This window comes from Elephas maximus, chromosome 7, assembly GCF_024166365.1.
Source record: "Elephas maximus indicus isolate mEleMax1 chromosome 7, mEleMax1 primary haplotype, whole genome shotgun sequence".
Lineage (NCBI taxonomy): Eukaryota > Metazoa > Chordata > Mammalia > Proboscidea > Elephantidae > Elephas > Elephas maximus.
In genome coordinates this window covers 98716214-98735292 of record NC_064825.1, presented here as the reverse complement: position 1 = coordinate 98735292, position 19079 = coordinate 98716214, and the positions used below count along the sequence as shown (strand labels likewise).

At 37.9% G+C, this 19079-nt stretch overlaps 1 protein-coding gene across 5 annotated transcripts in view; it reads right to left on the bottom strand.

Moving 5' to 3' along the window:
* The window catches only part of TTC17 (tetratricopeptide repeat domain 17), a 124005-nt gene that overhangs the window by 46840 nt on the left and 58086 nt on the right, over window positions 1-19079 (bottom strand). For all 5 annotated transcript variants that reach the window (XR_007518241.1, XM_049890918.1, XM_049890921.1 and 2 more), the window contains one exon: window positions 14720-14906. Coding sequence is in view for 4 of the 5 variants with exons in the window: in XM_049890918.1 (XP_049746875.1) it covers window positions 14720-14906 (187 nt within the window). In the remaining variant the exon portion in view is untranslated. The remainder of the gene's footprint in view (window positions 1-14719; window positions 14907-19079) is intronic.

Genomic DNA, 19079 nt, shown 5'->3' with positions numbered 1-19079 from the left:
CTTTGACTGCCGATGGTTAATTCCAGCTGATCTGGCTAAACTGAACAGATGTCTTCTTCTGTGCTTGCTGTTGAAGATGCCTCTTCAGTGGCAAGTGTAACTTTTCTATTAGACGACAATTATTTGGCTAAGAGTGTGTAAACTGTCTTTCCTTATTGGTGCATTCAAACATAATTTAAAAGAATATCTTTTCTAGAGAATGCTATCTCAAAGAGAGGCATGACCCCAGTCAAGCTCTCTCTGCAGCGATGGACATACAAGAAGTCTTTTTCTGGATCTGATGGCTCCGTTTTAGATTCTATTCATAATATTCCATAATTTAAGAAAGCACTTGTCAGGCCATTTTCCTTACTGTGCAAGAGAATGCAATGGACTCAAAACCATCTCCAACTTACTGAATTTAGAAGAAGGGGCGTCACTTTCTCAGGCAAGTCTTAGGGATTCACTTTCCATCTTCCAGTTTACACTATCACACATCTAAGGCTGCTAAATTCAACAAGGCTACGTCAGAAAGTGAGGATTCTGTATTTCAAGTGACCTCCAGCTTTTAAGACATTTACAAGCAATTTGGGGAGACAATATATACAAGACAACAAAAAATAACGAGGTAGCATGCCATGCCAAATAAGTGCTTCAAAGTAAGCATTGGCTAGGTAGAACTCAAGTTTTGAAGACTAGGTGGGACTTATAAAAGCAGCTCTGCACACCCCATTGCCTCTGCTTTACTTGCAGAACAACACACATCTCATAGACAATTCTTAATTGGGATATAAATAACCATGACTATTAAAAGTGAGAGGAAATAATGATGACAACGATGGGGATAATTTTAAAATACATTTTATCCCTACAGAATATTTTCTCCCCTCAGGTTCAGTGAATTTGTCCCTTAAGCATCTTTCACCTTTACACACAGGTTAAGTAAAACTTAATATCACACAATCAAAGGACAGACTTTTAACACTGGAACTCAGTGAGATTCTAGCCGTGTTTCCCACAGCTGACTTTCTTCCCCAGCCTTTGTAAATCTTCTTTTTCTCTTCTATCCCACTATGATGATTTAATTGGTTTCATCTTTTTAAATCTCTGCAATATGAAAAATGCTTCACAGGTAAGCATTTTAGAAGACATGATGTGCAGAAGACCCCAGAGCTAAACTCAGTCCTCCTGCATGACATCAAACCCAGACATCCTCTTGAAGCAAGCTTTGTGCACTCTAAGAATGTTTTACTCTCAGGCCAACATTTCTTAGAGGGAGGGCAGAAGAGGGGATCAGGGAAGAGAACTGGGGGAATAAAAGGAAGGATGAAAAGCTTATGTTAGGGTATTTCTTGAAAAATATTTAATAAATATCCAGCAAGCAGGCAGCATCGAAATGATTAAAAAAAAAAAAATGCTTTAAGACTATAACTGCTAATATTAACTCTTTTAACAGTTTAAAACACCCTGGTTTAGAGTTTTGGCAGGCATTATATAAGTAGCTTGGCTAATAAGAAAAAGTCAAATTACCTAATTCTTTAATTACTCCTTCCAGTTGTCTGAGACAAATAAAGCACTTCAGAAAACTCAAGTTTCTATTCTTTGCACTCTAGTAAAGGTCGGTTTACCCTGAGAGGAAAACTGAAACCACCTACGTGGACAATATTACCTGTCTTCCTCGCAGGGATGGAGACAATGTTCGCGTTAAACAAACTTAAGGAAATGCTGGAGAAGGAAAAATGGAAAGACATCTGAAGAGTAACAAGTTATTTTCCATGCATATGATTATTTTCTGCTGGCACAAAAACGAGGGGATTTTAGGGCTTAAAATAACTTTGAGATGCAATATTTTTTTAATTAGGAACTACATGATTTAAATGAAACGCATTCGATAACAAGGTCCCAGGTGAAAATGGGAACACTTTTTTGTGCTTAATGCTTGGTACTTGTTGCAAAGCACTGAACATCAGATTCTGGCAGTTTGGTTTCACTGTGAAGTAAGACACTACAAGGCAATACCAACTAAGCGTAAAACTCTAAGGAGGGTATTTCCGGTTCTGGAACTGCTGTGAGATTTTAGGCATGCCGGCATATTTTTCTGTGCTTAAAGTATCTTCTGCATAAATTAGGTTCTTTTTTTTTTTTTTTTTAATAATTTTTATTGTGCTTTAAGTGAAAGTTTACAAATCAAGTCAGTCTCTCACACAAAAACCCATATACAATTTGCTACACACTCCCCCTAATGAGACAGCCCGCTCTCTCCCTCCACTCTCTCTTTTCGTGTCCATTAAATCAGGTTCTTAACATTAACCTATCTTACAACGAAAAAAACAACTGAATATTTAATATACTTTGTCAAAGCATAAGTCTCCTTAGGGATAAAAGCACAATTTATCCCTAAACAGTTTTACACTTTTGCAGAGTAATTAAGTTCTCAGGAGCTCCTACCAATACTATGGTTAAAAAAATCTCTTATCTTCTCATATTAATTCTGTTTACAAAAGTCCTAGGATAATACGCTCTACTTTCTAACTAGGACTGGGTGACCACTTACAGGTTAAAAAGAACCTTTACTATCTGAATCTCATGAGTTGGTAAGAGATTCATGGTTGAGTACCACAGGATCCTTTAGGATTAATTACGATAAAGAAACATCACGAGTGAATTGAAAAGCATTAAAACTTTCTTTAGTCAAGTAACTGAAGTTAGCTTTAATAACACAATCATGTAGGTCTTATAGCATTCGGGCATGGTGGTTAAGAGCACAGACTCTGGAGCCAGACTGCAAGAGTTTCAATCCTGTTTCTACCACTTTCTACCTATGTAAAACAGCGCAAGTTATTTTTAACCTCTTTGTGTATCCCTTTTCGTATCTGTGAAATAACTTCAATAATAGCACCCATTTCATTGGGCTGCTGAGAATTAAATGTAAAGAGCTAGACCACTGCCTTGTATGTGGTAAACCGCTATTATTACTGTTGCTGTCTCCCTGAAAAGTTACAAAGGAATAAGAAGTTATCCCAGTGTAATCCCTTTCAACAAGGTGTTTTAGCTCTGCCGACTCAGACAGAATCTTCAGTAAGATCAACTGCAAGTTATCAGGGTATTTGCCTAACCCCAACTTTCAGTGTGTGTGTGTGTGTGTTGAGATTTGAAGGCAGCACAGAATTCATTTTGCAAATCTTTTAGAAGAAAACTATTACTTTGGATTAACCTGCTCAGGATATCTGAACCCTAAGATATTCAGTAGGAACCCTGCTAGTGCAGTGGTTAAGAACTCAGCTGTTAGGCAAAGGGTTGGCAGTCTGAATCCACCAGCTGCTCCCTGGAAACCCTATGGGGCAGTTCTACTCTGTCCTATAGGGTCGCTATGAGCTGGAATCGACTCAACAACTATGGGTTTAAGATATTTAGTAGATTTAGAAGTTAGCCTCAGAATTTGCTCTATGCTCACTAAAGAACATTTTTAGTAGACAGTGAGAATTTACTGCCTTACAATATGAAAATAAACTACAGATACTCTGCCAGGTTAAATCAACACTACCTCTTTGCTGGTGAACAACTAACTCCCTCTAGGCTGTTACCCTTGCCTCAGTCCTCTCCCAAATCTGTCTCCCTCCAACACACTTTTTAAATATATACAACAAATAAGTATAATAATCCTGTAATAACCTTATGCTACCTATCATATAAGGAGCCCTGGTGGCACAACAGTTAAACACTCAGCTGCTAACCAAAAGTTTGTGGTTTGAACCCACCCAAGGGCTCTATGGGAGAAAGACCTGGCAATCTGCTTCCATAAAGATTACAACCTAGGAAACCCTATGGGGCACTTCTACTCTGTCACATGGGGTTGCTATGAGTCAAAAATGGGCTCGATGGCACCTGACAACAATACCTATTATATAATGAACTAAATCATTAACAGTAATAATTTAATAATAATAATAATGATAATTTATAATGGGAGCTAGGATTTGAACTTGAACTTTATGTCACTGAAAACAAAGTAACAGATATTAGAAAAGTAGTCTTCATGAACAGTGGAACATTGTAAAGATGTTACTACTATCCCTACTCTAAGTGGTTTATTTTGTAAGTTTCCTTTCTTCTTTTGCAAGTTACCTTACAGGAGGCACTGTGGCACATTCAATTAAATATACAGTACATGGGTGAGAAATACAGATAAAACCATCCTCTTAACAGACATGAGTGACCTTTATGGTACCTGTATCTCTCCTTACCTTTCTATCCGACTGCAATCAAATCATCTCAGTTATAAAATCTTTTTTTTTTTGGTAAATAATTAGGTAACTTAGAAATGAAATGCTTTTTATTATAATTTAAGCTACCTCATAACATTATTTCACAATGCTTATTTTTCTTGTAAAATAATCCACTTTTCAGAAAAGATAACAAAATTAATCTTGGTGTGAACAAAAGGTATATTTTTCAGTTGCTCACTACTGCTGTGTAACGTTACATCAAAATATTACCAGGAAACCTTAACTAGAGGTAGCAGGTGGGGCTTTGGCACCACACAGAGGAATGGGTACAGCACCACGGAGAGCTGCATCTGGAACAATCTGCTAATTCCAAAGAACTTTCACAGAACGTGAGGAGGTATAGCTCTTGAGGAAGAAAGAAACCTTACTGGGCCCAGGCACCTTCACGATTTCCACCTCCAGAGGCTGTGAAAGAGTCTAGTAGACCTTGTAACTAAGAAGAATATTCCATGGAAGGAACTCAAATCCTGCCTTGGCTGAAGTCTTACCATATGAACTTGGACAAATCAACTTACTTTTCTGTGTCTAGATTTTTTTATCTGAAATGGAGAGAGAAACTACTGTTCTACTATAAGAAAATTCTTGGGAAGCAACATTAATGTAACCACTGCTAATGTAAGCATACAGAACGCCTCGCTTTGGGTAAAACCTAGGTTGCTGATGGCTGCTCCTGAGATACAAATGCAGATGCCTCACTTCTTTTGCCCTGTACTGTCCTCTATGTGAGAAAGACAAAAATCATTTCAACAAATGTGATGGCTCCTTAGAGTTGTTCTCATTCAGCAATTACTGCTGAATGAAATCTTCTGCAGGAGGTTTGAAAATAATGGTTATGTACTGACTGACTTTAAAAGTGCAATGTCAGAGAGAAACCAGACCACAATGAAGACCTGGAATGGGCAATCTCAGGATTATATTGTTCTTCCCTCTTGGCGAGAGGAATGAGTCAGAAGAGAGTTAAAAAAAAAAAATCATGTAACCCCAAATACAAATGTGTGGGCTTGTGTTTCCCTTTTACTACATATTCTGGAGTTGAATTCTATCCTAGGAAACACCCTGTTCACACATGGTAGAGAAACCTGCTTTGTCCAAGAATTCCGAGCTGACTTGGTTTCTGCAGACTTATACTCCTTGTCTCCTTTTAGAGAAGAGAAAGGAGAACTTGCTAGAAATCTGGCCTTCTCTTTAGTGACGAAAGCACAAGAACAAAGCAAGCACCAGCTGAGACACAGACACGACGTATAGACTACCCCAGCAATGGAATCCAAGCTCCCAGCAGCTGTAACTTCCTCTAGAATGTGGAAGGTCAGATTAGATCTCTGAACAAGAGAATTTAAACATCTGTCAGAAGTTAACTACAGAGATATTTTTCCATGTGGAAACGTATACTGAAAAAGAAAGGAAATTCACTTCCATAGCTTTAAAAGTTTTTTTTTTTTTTAATTTAAAACTCCTTCTTACTTCAGCCTAGGGAAATTTGCTTCAAGCAAACACTGAGGAAACAAATGTAATAATCTGATTTTCTCAGTCTTAGTGACTGAACCACAGATGTTGGTTTTCAATGAGGGTGACTATTTGGCTCTCTCCTGCTGTAAGTGAACGGTCACCTGCTGTTGTTGAGGAAAAGGATCTAGTAGGAAAACCAATAGGCCTTCACTGTGGTCCTCTTTCTCAAGCTACAAATGGAGGCACGGAGATATGATTAGAGGCAAAGGACCTGCCATCAGAAGCACCTGTTGGATGTATCAGGCTTATTTTTTTCCTCCCCTAGGATAAGGATATAATGTAAGGTTAAGATTTATAAAATCTCAAGGTCTACTTGGTCTATTTTACTCCTCAGATTAAGTGAATTATAAGGATAGCACTAAGACCACAGTTATTCCATAATTGATTAGGACTTCGGCCTAGTAATATCTCATAGCACTTAGATACAAGCAAAAAACCAAGCACTAGGCAATGTCCCTTTCTTTGGTATAGGTGGTATGCATGCTATTTGAACTAATATAGCACCTATTTTTTTTTAATTAGAAAAAAAACAACAAAGGCTAACCTGTTGCCATCTAGTCAATTCTGACTCATCGCGAACCCTACAGGACAGAGGAAAACTGCCCCATGGGGTTTCCAAGGAGTGGCTGGTGGATTCAAACTACTGACCTTTTGGTTAGCAGCCAAACGCTAAACCACAGCACCACCAGGGCCCCATATTAGAAAAAAGAGAAGTCAAAACTCAAGAACAATGACCTTAGTTTTCAAGGTTTAGTAACAAATGTAAATCCCTCTATCAAAAAATGTTTTGAGCAGGGTCTTAAGGATTTTAGTAACAAAGTTCTCCAATTCCCTGATCGCAGACCCCACTTCAGAGGTATGGAATTAAGACAGGTATTTTGATTTGAGCATATCTACCACACCTAAGTACATATAGCCAATGCACTAAATTAGGTGAAAAACAGACAAATAACTTATGGTATCACACTGTTTCCTCTTGCTTTATGTCACCAAATTAAAGTCACCTGGAGCCACTCATCTCAGTGGCCACTTTGCACATAAAAACATGGTTTCCAGGATTTTACTGACCTCTTCCCAATTCTTAGTATTTGGGGTTTTTAGCCAGTGGACTGTGAGAGAAAAGGTGAATACATCTTTGTTCATATGAAGTTTTTCTGTAGCTATATTTCATATGATCAGGGGAAACGGCTATATCATTGCAGGCGCAACAGGAATCAGAAAACTTGCTTAATGCCAGGTACCTTATTACCTGCTATCAACCTCTACCACTTATTCCTGAAATTTAATATGCTTCTTACTTTTTATATTCACCACTTTGAATGCTCATGACCTGACTGAGCCAGTAAGCATTGACTGACAGCTAAAGAGGTTTAAACTGCTTTGAGGATGACCATTAAAAGAATAATTTGAGTGGCAAATTTAGGATCCAATATGATTGTCCTTCATAATCTAGTTTAGATTGATGTTTTATATAGGAACGTGTGTATCTTTTTTTGAGGGATGACATAAAAAGCGTAGTGACTATACACACCACTTTTAGAAAATGTCCCAAGAACCTACAAATATGAATTCTGTCATTCATGGCTGTGGAATTGTTTATGAGATTGTTGTTGAGAGTAAGGGTATTATGCACGGGACCACTCTGGGATTGGAAGGCAGAGGACTTGGGTTTTAGTCTCGGCTCCACCACTAACTCTGTGGCTTGAGTAAATCACAACCTTTGCTTCTACATTCATAAAATGGGGACTTTTCTTATTCCCCTCTTCTATGATGTAGGCATTTGTCAAGCTATTATTTGTAAAACAAAAAATTAAAACTCTTTTAAGTGAAGAAATATAAAAACGTAGAAACTTATTACACACTTGGCTTTGTTGCAGAATGTGCCCAGGATTTGGAAACACACAGTAAATTAATTCTTAAAGAATTAAATGGAGATGGTAACTGGCAGAATATTAATAATGTTATAAAAATTGGGCCTTTAAAACTGTCCTGTTTTTTAAAAAAAACCCACAGGTATCTTCATTAACCCTTCTTCTTTTTTTTGCTGTACATTAGGTGAAAGTTTACAGAGCAAATTGGATTCCCGTTCAACAGTCTGCACATAAAGAGTTTCATGGCTTTGGTTTTATTCCCTACAATGTGTCCGCACTCTCCCCCACTTCCACCCTGGGTTCCCTATTTCTTTTTGTCCTGATTTTCTACCTTTTCCTGCCTTCTCATCTTTGCTTTTGGGCAAATATTGCCCTTTTGATTATATGTAATTGTTTGTTCTAATGAACATGTTCCTCTCGGGTGTTGTTTATTTTATGAGCTTGTCTACTGTTTGGCTGGAAGGTGGTCTCTGGGAATGGCTTCAGTTCACGGTCAGAAGGGTATCTTAAGGCCATAGTCTTGGGGGTTCCTTCAGCCTCTTTTAGACCAGTAAGTTTGGTCTTTTTTGTTGAGTTTAATTTTTTGTTCTACATTTTTCTCTCACTCTGTCCAGGACCCTTTGTCGTGATCCCAGTCACAGCAGTCAATAGTGGTAGCCAGGCACCATCTAATTCTTCTGGTTTTATCTTCATTAATTCTTATGCAGGATGAGGTAAAGAAAAGGTCCTTAACTGCAGGCCGTATATGCTGGACAGCCCACAAGAGGGCAGCAAGATGCATGATGTATTTCTTCAAAATCTAAAGTGTACGTAAAATTGCTTTAAGCTGCAAGCTACCAATCTACAGAAATTTAAGGTGAAGAATATAGACAAATCATGGTCAATGAAACAATTACACAGGAAACATGGAATCGCTGTAAAGATAACACAGGATAATCAATTCATCTGCACACTGGAACATATTAAAGCTCATATACATCATTTGAAAATTCTTCTATTTTTTCTCTAGTGGTGAAAGTTTTCAAGTACATGCTACCAGAAACTTGTGTAAAATTCTAAGAATACCTAAACATTACAGTCTAAGCTCTTTTGTATAACATTTATTCAGAATTTCTAAAGGCCTGGGCCAGTATTTGAAGTGAGCACATGTCTCTGTGAATTAAGACAAGACCACAGTTCAGAAATTCTGGGTTTAATGTTTAATTATATTCAGTAAACATCAATGCCAATTGTTTGTGGCAACCCTGTAAGCATCTCATGTAAATAAAGTCTCATGCATGTAACCTATCACTGGTCTTATGTTTTATAATATAAGGAAAATAATACTGAATGAACAATACTAAGGACATAATAATAGCATAATCTAAACTGTTCAAGTAACAGAACATATCTTTGCTAGATATAACTTTATTTGCAAACAGTGAAGCTGAAGGATGACAAGTATTTAGTAAATATTTTGGGATAATAAAAGCTTAGAAAAATCTCTCTTTGTATTACCTTATCTATGTATTTCTGGATCTACAGATTAGATATTTAATCATTCTGCTTATATTGTTCTCAAAATTTATTTCCCATTTTTTTGGTCATTAGAGAAGATAATCATTATTCATAAGGTTTCATTCTCCGTGATATATTTATTTTTTCAAAGAAAAAAATTCCTTTTTTAAGACAAATACTGTATGAGACCACTGTCATAAAAACACATTAAATGTTTCCACACAGAAAGAAACAATTTTTGATGGTTACAAGGGAGGAGAGGGGTAGGGAGGGAAAAACACTAACTAGATAACAGGTAAGTGGTAACTCTGGTGAAGGGTAAGACAGTACACAATACTGGGGAAGTTAGCACAAATTAGCCAGGCGAAGGTCATAGAAGCTTTACAGGCACATCTAAACACCATGAGAGACCAAGCTACTGGGCTGAGGGGCTGGGGACCATGGTCTTGGAGGACATCTAGCTCAGCTGGCATAACACAGTCCATATATAAAGAAAATGTTCTATATCTGACTGTGGTGAGTAGTGACTGGGGTCTTAAACGCCTGAGAGCAGCCATCTAACATATATCCACTGGTCCCATCCGGGCTGGAGCAAAGGAGAATGAAGACCAAAACACAAGGGAAAGATTAATCCACAGGACTAATGGACCACAACTACCACAACCGCCACAGGACTGAGCCCAGCACAACTAGGTGGTGCCTGGTTACCACCACTAAGTGCTCTGGCAGGGATAGCAATAAAGGGTACCAGACAGAGTGGGAGAAAAATGCAGAACAAAATTCAAGTTCACACAAAAAAAAAAAAAGACCAGGCTTGCTGGTCTGACAGAGACTGGAAAAGCCCCAAGAGTATGGCCTCCGGACACTCTTTTAATTCAGCACTGAAGTCACTCCTGAGGTTCATCCTTCAACCAAAGATTAGACAGGACTATAGGACCAATAACACAGTGGCTCGTTGGCCTAGGAGTATGATTCTTGCTTTGGGTGTGAGAGGGCCTGGGTTCAAATCCCGGACGAGTCCTGGTTTTAGAAACCCTGGTGGTGTAGCGGTTAAGAGTGACTGCTGCTAACCAAAAGGTCAGTAGTTTGAACCCACCAGGCGTTCCTTGGAAACTCTTGGGGCAGTTCTACTTTGTCCTATAGGGTCACTATGAGTCAGAATCAACTCAATGGCAATGGGTTTATAGGGCCAGCAACAACACATGTTGAGGGACATGCTTCATATTCATAGTTCAGTCATGTATACGAGACTATTGGGCACACCAGCCCAAAAGCAAAAATGAGAAGGCAGGAAGTGACAGAAAAACTAGACGAATGGCAAAAGGGGAGAATGTTGACAGATCTCGGGGTTGGCAACTAATGTCACAAAACAATTTGTATATTAACTGTTTAATGAGAAACTAATTTGCTCTGTAAACATTCACTTAAATCACAATAAAAAAAATTCCTTTTTTAATGTTGAATACTTCAGAGACCTTATAAATAGCTTATAATGACAAACATTATAGGTTTATTTAACAGATTCCATTTTGCTTTAAACAGGGCCAAGTATGTTGTTATTGAAGAATGAGTTTGTTACACATGACTAATTCAGTTCTATTTAAGTTAAACCAAATTATAAAATAATAAACCTATAAATGTGGAAAAGAATATGTATTTCAAAACTGCCAAAATAAAACGTTTAGTTAAAGCTGGAAGCACTAACTTCTCTTTGACAGTTAACTCAAGAGTGGGCAATTAAAAAAATCGGTCTATTAAATTTCCCTTCACAGCAGCCTTGAAACTGTGGTGGTGATATAAAATTACCTATGAAGAAGGAGGATTTATTAAATGCTATTTAGAAGAGAGAAAGATGATAAGCAGATCATTTAATAACATAGGCACCTAACAAATGGCAGTCATTAAAATTGTTTCTACGTTCATAAAAGTTTGGATAAACTGTCAGACAAATAATTCTGTACTAACTGACATATTTAACCAGTAGGAAAATTTTGTGAGCATAATAATTTTGTATTTTTAAGATGAACGAATCAGTATCCAAAGGTAATAAGATACATTACCTGTGCAGGCGTTTCAGGAAACATAAACTAAAAATCTGCAGAAGACATTCCATAATTATATATGACAAGCAATAAAATACTTGCTGATGCTGACATACTGTCTACAATTTTACCATTAAGCTCACACTATTCAAGGCATTATCTCATAATTGCTCTAAAAATAGTTTTACTAAGTATGTATCTTAAAGAAAATAATTTGTGGGAGACTAACAATAGTGGTCGGAAAAATTATTTTAAAAAGGTTTCCAAGAGTACTTAGCTAATTTTGATCTGAAAAGCTTATGTGAAATGCTGTTAAACTGGTAGCTTTTCAAATAGATTTTCAGAAGAGAATTGTTTAGGCTGGGAAAGGAGTGGATGAAGGGGCAGCTTAATTTCTTGTCTAATAAAAATCAATTAGAATATGAACTCCTTGGTTATTATGTGGAAAAAGATCATAAGCTTTATTGATCTCTTGAAACCTTTGTACTATCATAACAAAGGCTTTAGACAGTTATGTCAGACTATTAGGATGACTTACTAAGCTTATTTCATTACTGCACAAATTACAAAGCAAAATGCAAACAGAAATATCTGATTTCAATGAAGGTACCAAAATGCTAACCATTGTTGGCAAGTTTTGGCTTTTTGTTTTACCCATTGTTTAGTAACGCTCACAGACAACTGGAGTAGATGCAATTGTTTAGATTTCAAGTATAAGAACTCTATGGTTTCTGCAGAGGAATTCTGCTCCTGTTTAAGCTTCTGCTTTTCAGAGCTGGAACTCAACAAAGCGACCGTTCATGAGCAGAATTACTGCAGAAACTAGTACTGTAAAAAATTCAATATTGTAATTAGTTCAGTACTAGCAATGAGCTTTTGAATCTACATAGCATACAATTTACATTTTAGTATACATTTACATTATAGCATACATTTTCTAGGTGAAAAACAATGAGTTTTTAGTTCTAAAAAATGCCATCACACACACTTCCAATAGTGAATACTGGTATTTATTTAAGTGTTGGTAGATGCTGGATTCTTTTCTAATTTGTATCAGAATGATTTCAGGTCTATTAGCAGTAATAACTTCTTCCAGTGATCTTAACAAATTTCAGTAAAGATGTGTTAAGTTCATTAGTAAACTAGTTAATTACAATATGCCACATCAAGAGGGCTAAATGTTTTTTGCTTTTTATGAAATTGTTGAGCTTTCTTTGAAATAATGAAAAAAACAAAACAAAACAAAACAAAAAACAACTCCCTCTTCCCAAATCAAATGGATTTCTTTTGTTACTGAATGGGATCCAATAATATTCTTGGGGTAATCTGGAGTATGAGATACTGCAACTCTGAGAAAGATCTGTTCCAAAGTATTACCTTCTCAGGCTAGGTGATGCCTACATTCTAGGGAAAAAGTACAAGACAATGGAATTTCCTCTTTTGACACAAGTGGCATAAAATAAGGATAAATTTTCAGAAAATGAAATACCAAGCAAAATCAGGTGGAACTGACACTAACAAAAAAACCTTTCAGAAAAGGGTCACCATATCTCTATTTATATATACATATTGGGAGAAAGATGTGGCGGTCTGCTTCTGTAAAGTTTACAACCTTGGAAACAGTATGGGGCACTTCTACTCTGTCCTATAGGGTCTCTATGAGTTGGAATCGACTCGACAGCACTCAACAACAGCAACAAATATATATATACACACACACATACAGAGATACAGATAAACACACAAAGCTCTCCTTTCCAATAACAGACAGAAATGCCAAGAGCAGTGAGGGAGATGTAGTAAATTAAAAATAACAAGAGATTCTACAAATGACTCATTGAAAAAGTGAAATCCTGCTTACAAGGCTGTTCACGCGTAACCTACAAAACTAAAAGACCACAACGTATTTTCTAGGGTTAAATAAGACAATTAAGCCCAAAACCAAACCTGCTGCCACTGAGTTGATTCTGACTCATAGCAACCCTGAAGGACAGAGCAGAATTGCCCCACAGGGTTTCCAAGGAATGGCTGGTGGATTTGAACTGCTGACTTTTTGCATAGCAGCCAAGCTCTTAACCACTGCACCACCAGGGTGCCAATAAGATAATAAAGACCCATAATTTGCACCTTTATAGTTCTCAGTGCTTTGTACTTTGTATTCAACATCTACTATGTGATAGGCCTCCCAACAAGTGTATGAGATAGCTTTGATCATCTTTCATTCTACAGACAAGGACACTTAATTTACTTTACTGGGATCAGACAGATAGTAATGGCAGAGCTGGGGCTCAAACATGAATTTGTATGACTCTGATGCTAACCACTGTATTACATAATCTTGCTAAAACACTATCTTAGGCCTTCAACATTCATGTAAGAACTCTAGTTTACATTGTGCTCAACAATGATCCACAACTGAGCTATGTTGCTGCTGATAGATTTTGGTTTCTTAACCAAAACCTGGGCCCTGATATTTAAAGATGCAAACCCTACTGGAATCAAACAGCATGTTTTTTTAAGAACCTTCTTTCACTCAATAAATACTATTGTCTATGATTTGCCCACTCCATTAAAATCCTAAGGCGTCTGGTATAGTAAATCAGGAAAACCAGTTTCAGGTTCCAAATCTACTGGTAATTAATGATGTCTTTTTTTTTTTTTTTTTTTAGACAAGTCCCTTAACCAAGTGAGCCTGGTTTTTAATATCTAATATAGGGAGCTAGACTGTAGCTCTGTGCTTGAATACTACAATCCAATCTGAACATTACATTACCCCCCTGTGTGCTCTACAGAGGCTAGAAGATGCGGATCCACACACGTGCAAACTACACCTCTCACAATCTGAGGCTGGAGTTAAACTCTTGATTTTTTTTCTCCAAGTGAAAGTTAAATAATAGCCACACATCATGGGAACCTGAAAGAGGGTTCTAATGGATGAATTTTCAACAGTTTTATATATTAACTCAAGTACTTTCCTACCCAAGTGGATATACTTAATGCACATGTAGACATGCCAGTGGCTATGGGAAGAAATGGAAAAAGGCAAAGAAGAGCTTTTTTAATGTCAGGTCCTATTTAAAGGTGCACTAAAGGGTTTTTTTTTTTTTTTAAAGGGCTGGACCTCCATCACTGAAAGGAAAAAAAGCTATCTTTTAATGACTGGGTATGTGGAAGAACTGCTTCAAATTCTATTAGTTTGACTTCATGGACAGAAAAAATATCCTTTGCCATGAGCACTGGTCATTACAAAACACCAGCGATTTGGGGGAGAAGAAAATAAATCTCTTGGCCTATTAATCCCAGTTGAATATACTCTTGTCAGCCTTTCCCAACCAGGGGCCTGGGAGAGAATAAAGCCTCAATACTCCATGGCATCTACTCTAAGTAGTCAATCAACTGCTTCTGTATATGTCTAGAATTTTATCGGCTACGTGTAAAATCCTTGGGGAAACTGAGAAAATCATTTTCCGTGTTTTGTTGATGTGAAGGGAAACTTCCAATGAGCTCGCTAACTTGTGAGCACTTAATAGCTGCTTACCACTGCAAATAGATGAGCTGATGTTGTACAGGAAAGGATAAAACTGCAGGCAGCGGATCAATTTCAGGCTGTTTTCACACTCTGGGCACTTCGTAGTTAATTTCAAAGCCTGTCTAAAGGCCTCAAGTGCCCCACTGATATTCTTCAGAGCAAGGTAAGCATTTCCCAGGCTCAAAAAGGTCAGGGGCTGCAAAGTAGGAAAAAAAAAAAAAGAGCAAAAATGATAATGGAGTAATATTTTCTAAGAGTTACAAAGCCCTTAAAGTATATGTCTTTTGACTTCTCTTAGGTTAGCCCATAAAAATTTATGGCTAACTGTCCACTTTATTCACACTAGGAAATCCTATACTGAATCTAAGATGTAAATTTATTTTTTATTTTTCACAAAGGTATAAAGAACATACCATCTGTAAAGTACACTAGTCTTAAGCATAAAGCTCAATGAACTTTTATTTATGTATATATCTGTATAAACACCACTTACCTCAAGATACGAACGTTTAGAATGCTTCCAGTACCCCAGAAGGCTTCCTTGGGCAGCCCAACCCCAACCCTGAAGATAACCATACTGTGACTTCTCTCACCATATGATAGCTTTGCCTGCTTTTGAACTTCAAATAAATGGGCAATCAAACAGCATGTTCTCTTATGTAGCTTTTATGACTTCTTTCACTTAACACATCTATGATTCATCCATGTTTCTGTGCATATCAGTAGCTCATTCTTTTTAACTGATATGTAATACTCCATCATCTGAATATACCAGTTTGTTCATCCATTCTCCTACTGATAGGCATTTGTGTTGTTCCCAGTTTTTGATTATTATGAATAGAACTCCTATGAACATTCTTATGTCTTTTGATAGACATATGTACTCATTTTCCTTGGTATATACTTTGCAACCCTGTAGGACAGAGTAGAGCTGCCCCATAGGGTTTCCAAGGAGCAGCTAATGGATTTGAACTGCTGACCTTTTGGTTAGCCACTGAGCTCTTAACCACTGCGCCACCAGGGCTCCATATACTTAGTAGTAAAGAAGACCTAGTCGCACTGTGGTTAAGAGCTCGGTGGCTAACCAAAAAGTCAGCAGTTCAAATCCACCAGCTGCTCCTTGGAAACCCTATGGGGCAGTTCTACTTTATCCTATAGGGTCATTATGAGTTGGAATCAACTCTACGGCAACGAGTTTTTGGTTTATACTTAGTAGTGGGTTAGAAGGTAGGTGTATACAGTAAAACTTACAAAAGCAAGAACCTGTATAAATCAGAAATCTGTTAAAGAAGGAAAACTCAATTATTTTCCACTAGTAGAGAGCGTAAAAAAGTGGTAAGACTGCACATCTGTCAAAGGTGGAAAACTTGGGAGACCCAGAAAAACAAGGCAGTCTTGTGGAGTTCCGGCTCTCAGAAGAGTCACTGTATTGTTTTAGTAGATAAAGCCAAATAGTTCTTCAAACTGGATGTATGAATTTACACTCCCATCAACAAGTATAGTAATTCACTGACTTCATATTGTTAGTCTTTTTAATTTTAGCTATTTTAGTGGGCTGAAGTGGCATCTCATTGTGGTTTTAATTTGCACTTCCCTGATGAGTAATGATGTTGAGTATTTTTTCATGTGCTTGTTGGTCATTTGGATATCTTCCTTTCTGAAGTGACTGTTCTTTTCCCCATCTGCAGTACAAATACTTTTGTGTGGCCTTTCTAGCCATGGCCTTTTAACTCCCATCTAGGTGACTGGGTAGGACTATGTGATAGAGTAATTGTGGCCCACCAAGGGGATTGGTCAGTTTTGCCTTAAAAGAGGGCCAATTCCAGAGCACAGAGGAGGATCCTACCACCACCAAGGAAGAAAAGCCAGAAGCAGAAAGCACGCCCTTTGGACCTGGGATCCCTGTACTGGGAGGTTCCTGGAGGCAGGAGACCAAGAGAGAGTGAGAACGAAAGCTGTAATCCTGAAGACAGTGAGAAGTCGTGGCAGGACAGACCCGTCAGCAGAGACCTGGCAGCAGGAGAAGGTGCAGTGGGCTTCCCAGCCCACGGAGCGAGAAAGCTGAATGCCTTTGGGGAGAGGCCTAGGGCTAGGGAGAGGCATGCCCGTAAGCATAGCTGGGAAGAGGCTGTCCTGATGGAAGATTTGTGTCCCGAGCCTGAACTGTAACCTGTTACTTCCCTAATAAACCCCATAATCATGTGTATGGTCTGTGAGTTCTGTGTGTCCATTGCAATGAATTATCAAACTCAGCAGAGAAGCAGAGAGTGCTCTGCAAGGGGAGAATGGTGTCAGAATTAGTAAAGATGGTGGGGAGAGGAGGCTTATCTGGCCTCTACCTCACGGGAGTCTGCCTTGTGCTGTTGATCTTGGTTCTCCTTCCCTCTTGTGGAGTTGGAGGAGGTCAGACACTGTCCCCACGCCGTTTTTACACCATCTTAAAAAACTGGCTTGTCTCTTTCTTAATGATTTGAAGGACTTCTTAAATATACTAGATATGAGCCCTTTGTTGGAAACAGCTATTGCAAATACCTTCTCCTAGTCTGTGGTCTGCATTTTTACTTCCTTAATGTTTTTTTGGAAACCCTGGTGGTGTAGTGGTTAAGTGCTACGGCTGCTAACCAAAGGGTCAGCAGTTCAAATCTGCCAGGCGCTCCTTGGAAACTCTATGGGGGCAGTTCTAGTCTGGCCTATAGGGTTGCTACGAGTCGGAATCAACTCGACGGCACTGGGTTTGGTTTTTTTAATTGTGGTAAGTATATATATACACACACACACACACATATATATACATATAAGACAAAATGAAATCCAATTTATTGTTTTTTTCTCTCATAGTTAGTGCTTTTTGAAATCTTTGCCTACTAGAAGGTCATAAGGAGTTTCTTCTGTTTTCAGTAAGAAGCTTTCCTGTTTTAACTTCAGGATATAATCAGTCTCAAATTAATTGTGTGCATGGTGTGAGGTAAGAGTCAAAGCATATTTCTTTCTCCATAGGGATATCCAATTACTCCGGCACTACTTACCGAAAAAACAAACAGTGCGCCTTGTCTAAATTCTCTGTTGTATTCAGTTGACCTACCTGAGTATCCTTGTGCTAATACCATGCTGACTTAATTACTCTAAGTCTTGAAATCTGCTAATATAACCTTTGAACTCTGGGGTATAAATAGTTAATGTGTTCTGCTGCTAACTGATACGTTGGCAGTTCAAGTCCACCCAGAGGTGCCTTGGAAGAAAGGTCTGGCAATCTACCTCCAAAAAAACATTCACTGAAAACCCTAGGGAGCACAGTTCTACTCTGACATACATGGGGTTGCCATGAGTCAGAATCTGTTTTTTTTTTGGCTAGGTCCATACTTATATACATTTTAGAACAACCTTATCAATTAATACACGAACATACATGCAATTACTAGGATTTTTATTGGACTGCATTGAATATATAAATGAATTTGGAGAGACCTTATATCTTAACAATATTGAATCTTCCAATCCATGACCATGGGTATATATCTTCATTTATTAAGGTCTTCTTTCTTTTAGCAATATTTTTGCAATTAGTATAAAAAATCTTATACATCTTTCAATTTATTTCTAGAAACTGATGTTTTCTTGATGCTATTGTAAATAGTAGTCTTGTGTTCTATTTTTCAATTGTTTGTTGAGACTTAAATTTTTATAAGCAGCCTAAAATATTCAGTTTGGGTCACTTTAACTGAAATTCACCTATATTTGTTGTTAGGTACTGTCTAGTTGGTTCCGACTCACAGGTATAACAGAACAAAACACTGCCCAGTTCTGCACCATCCTCACAATTGTTGCTATGTTTTGGCCCATTGTTGCAGCCACTGTGTCAATCCATCTTGTCAAGAGTCTTCCTCTTTTTCATTGATCTTCTACTTTACCGAGCATGATGTCGTTCTTCAGGGGCTGATTCCTCCTGATAACATGTCCAAAGCATGTGAGACAAAGTCTTGCCATCCTTGTTTCCAAGGAGCATTCTGGCTATACTTCTTCCAAGGCAGACTTGTTCACTATCAATATCCTTAGCCAACACCATAATTCAAAGGTGTCAATTCTTCTCTCTTCCTTATTCATTGTTCATCATTCACACGCATACCAAGCGACTGAAAATACCACGGCTTGGGTCAGGTGCACCTTAGACCTCAAGGTGACATCTTTGCTTTTAATACTTTAAAGAGGTCTTTTGCAGCAGATGTACCCAATGCAATGTGTTTTTTGATTTCTTGACTGCTGCTTCCATGGGTGTAAATTGTGGATCCAAATAAAATGAAACTCTTGACAACTTCAATGTTTTCTCATTGTGATGTGGCTTACTGGTCCAGTTGTGAGGATTTTTGTTTTC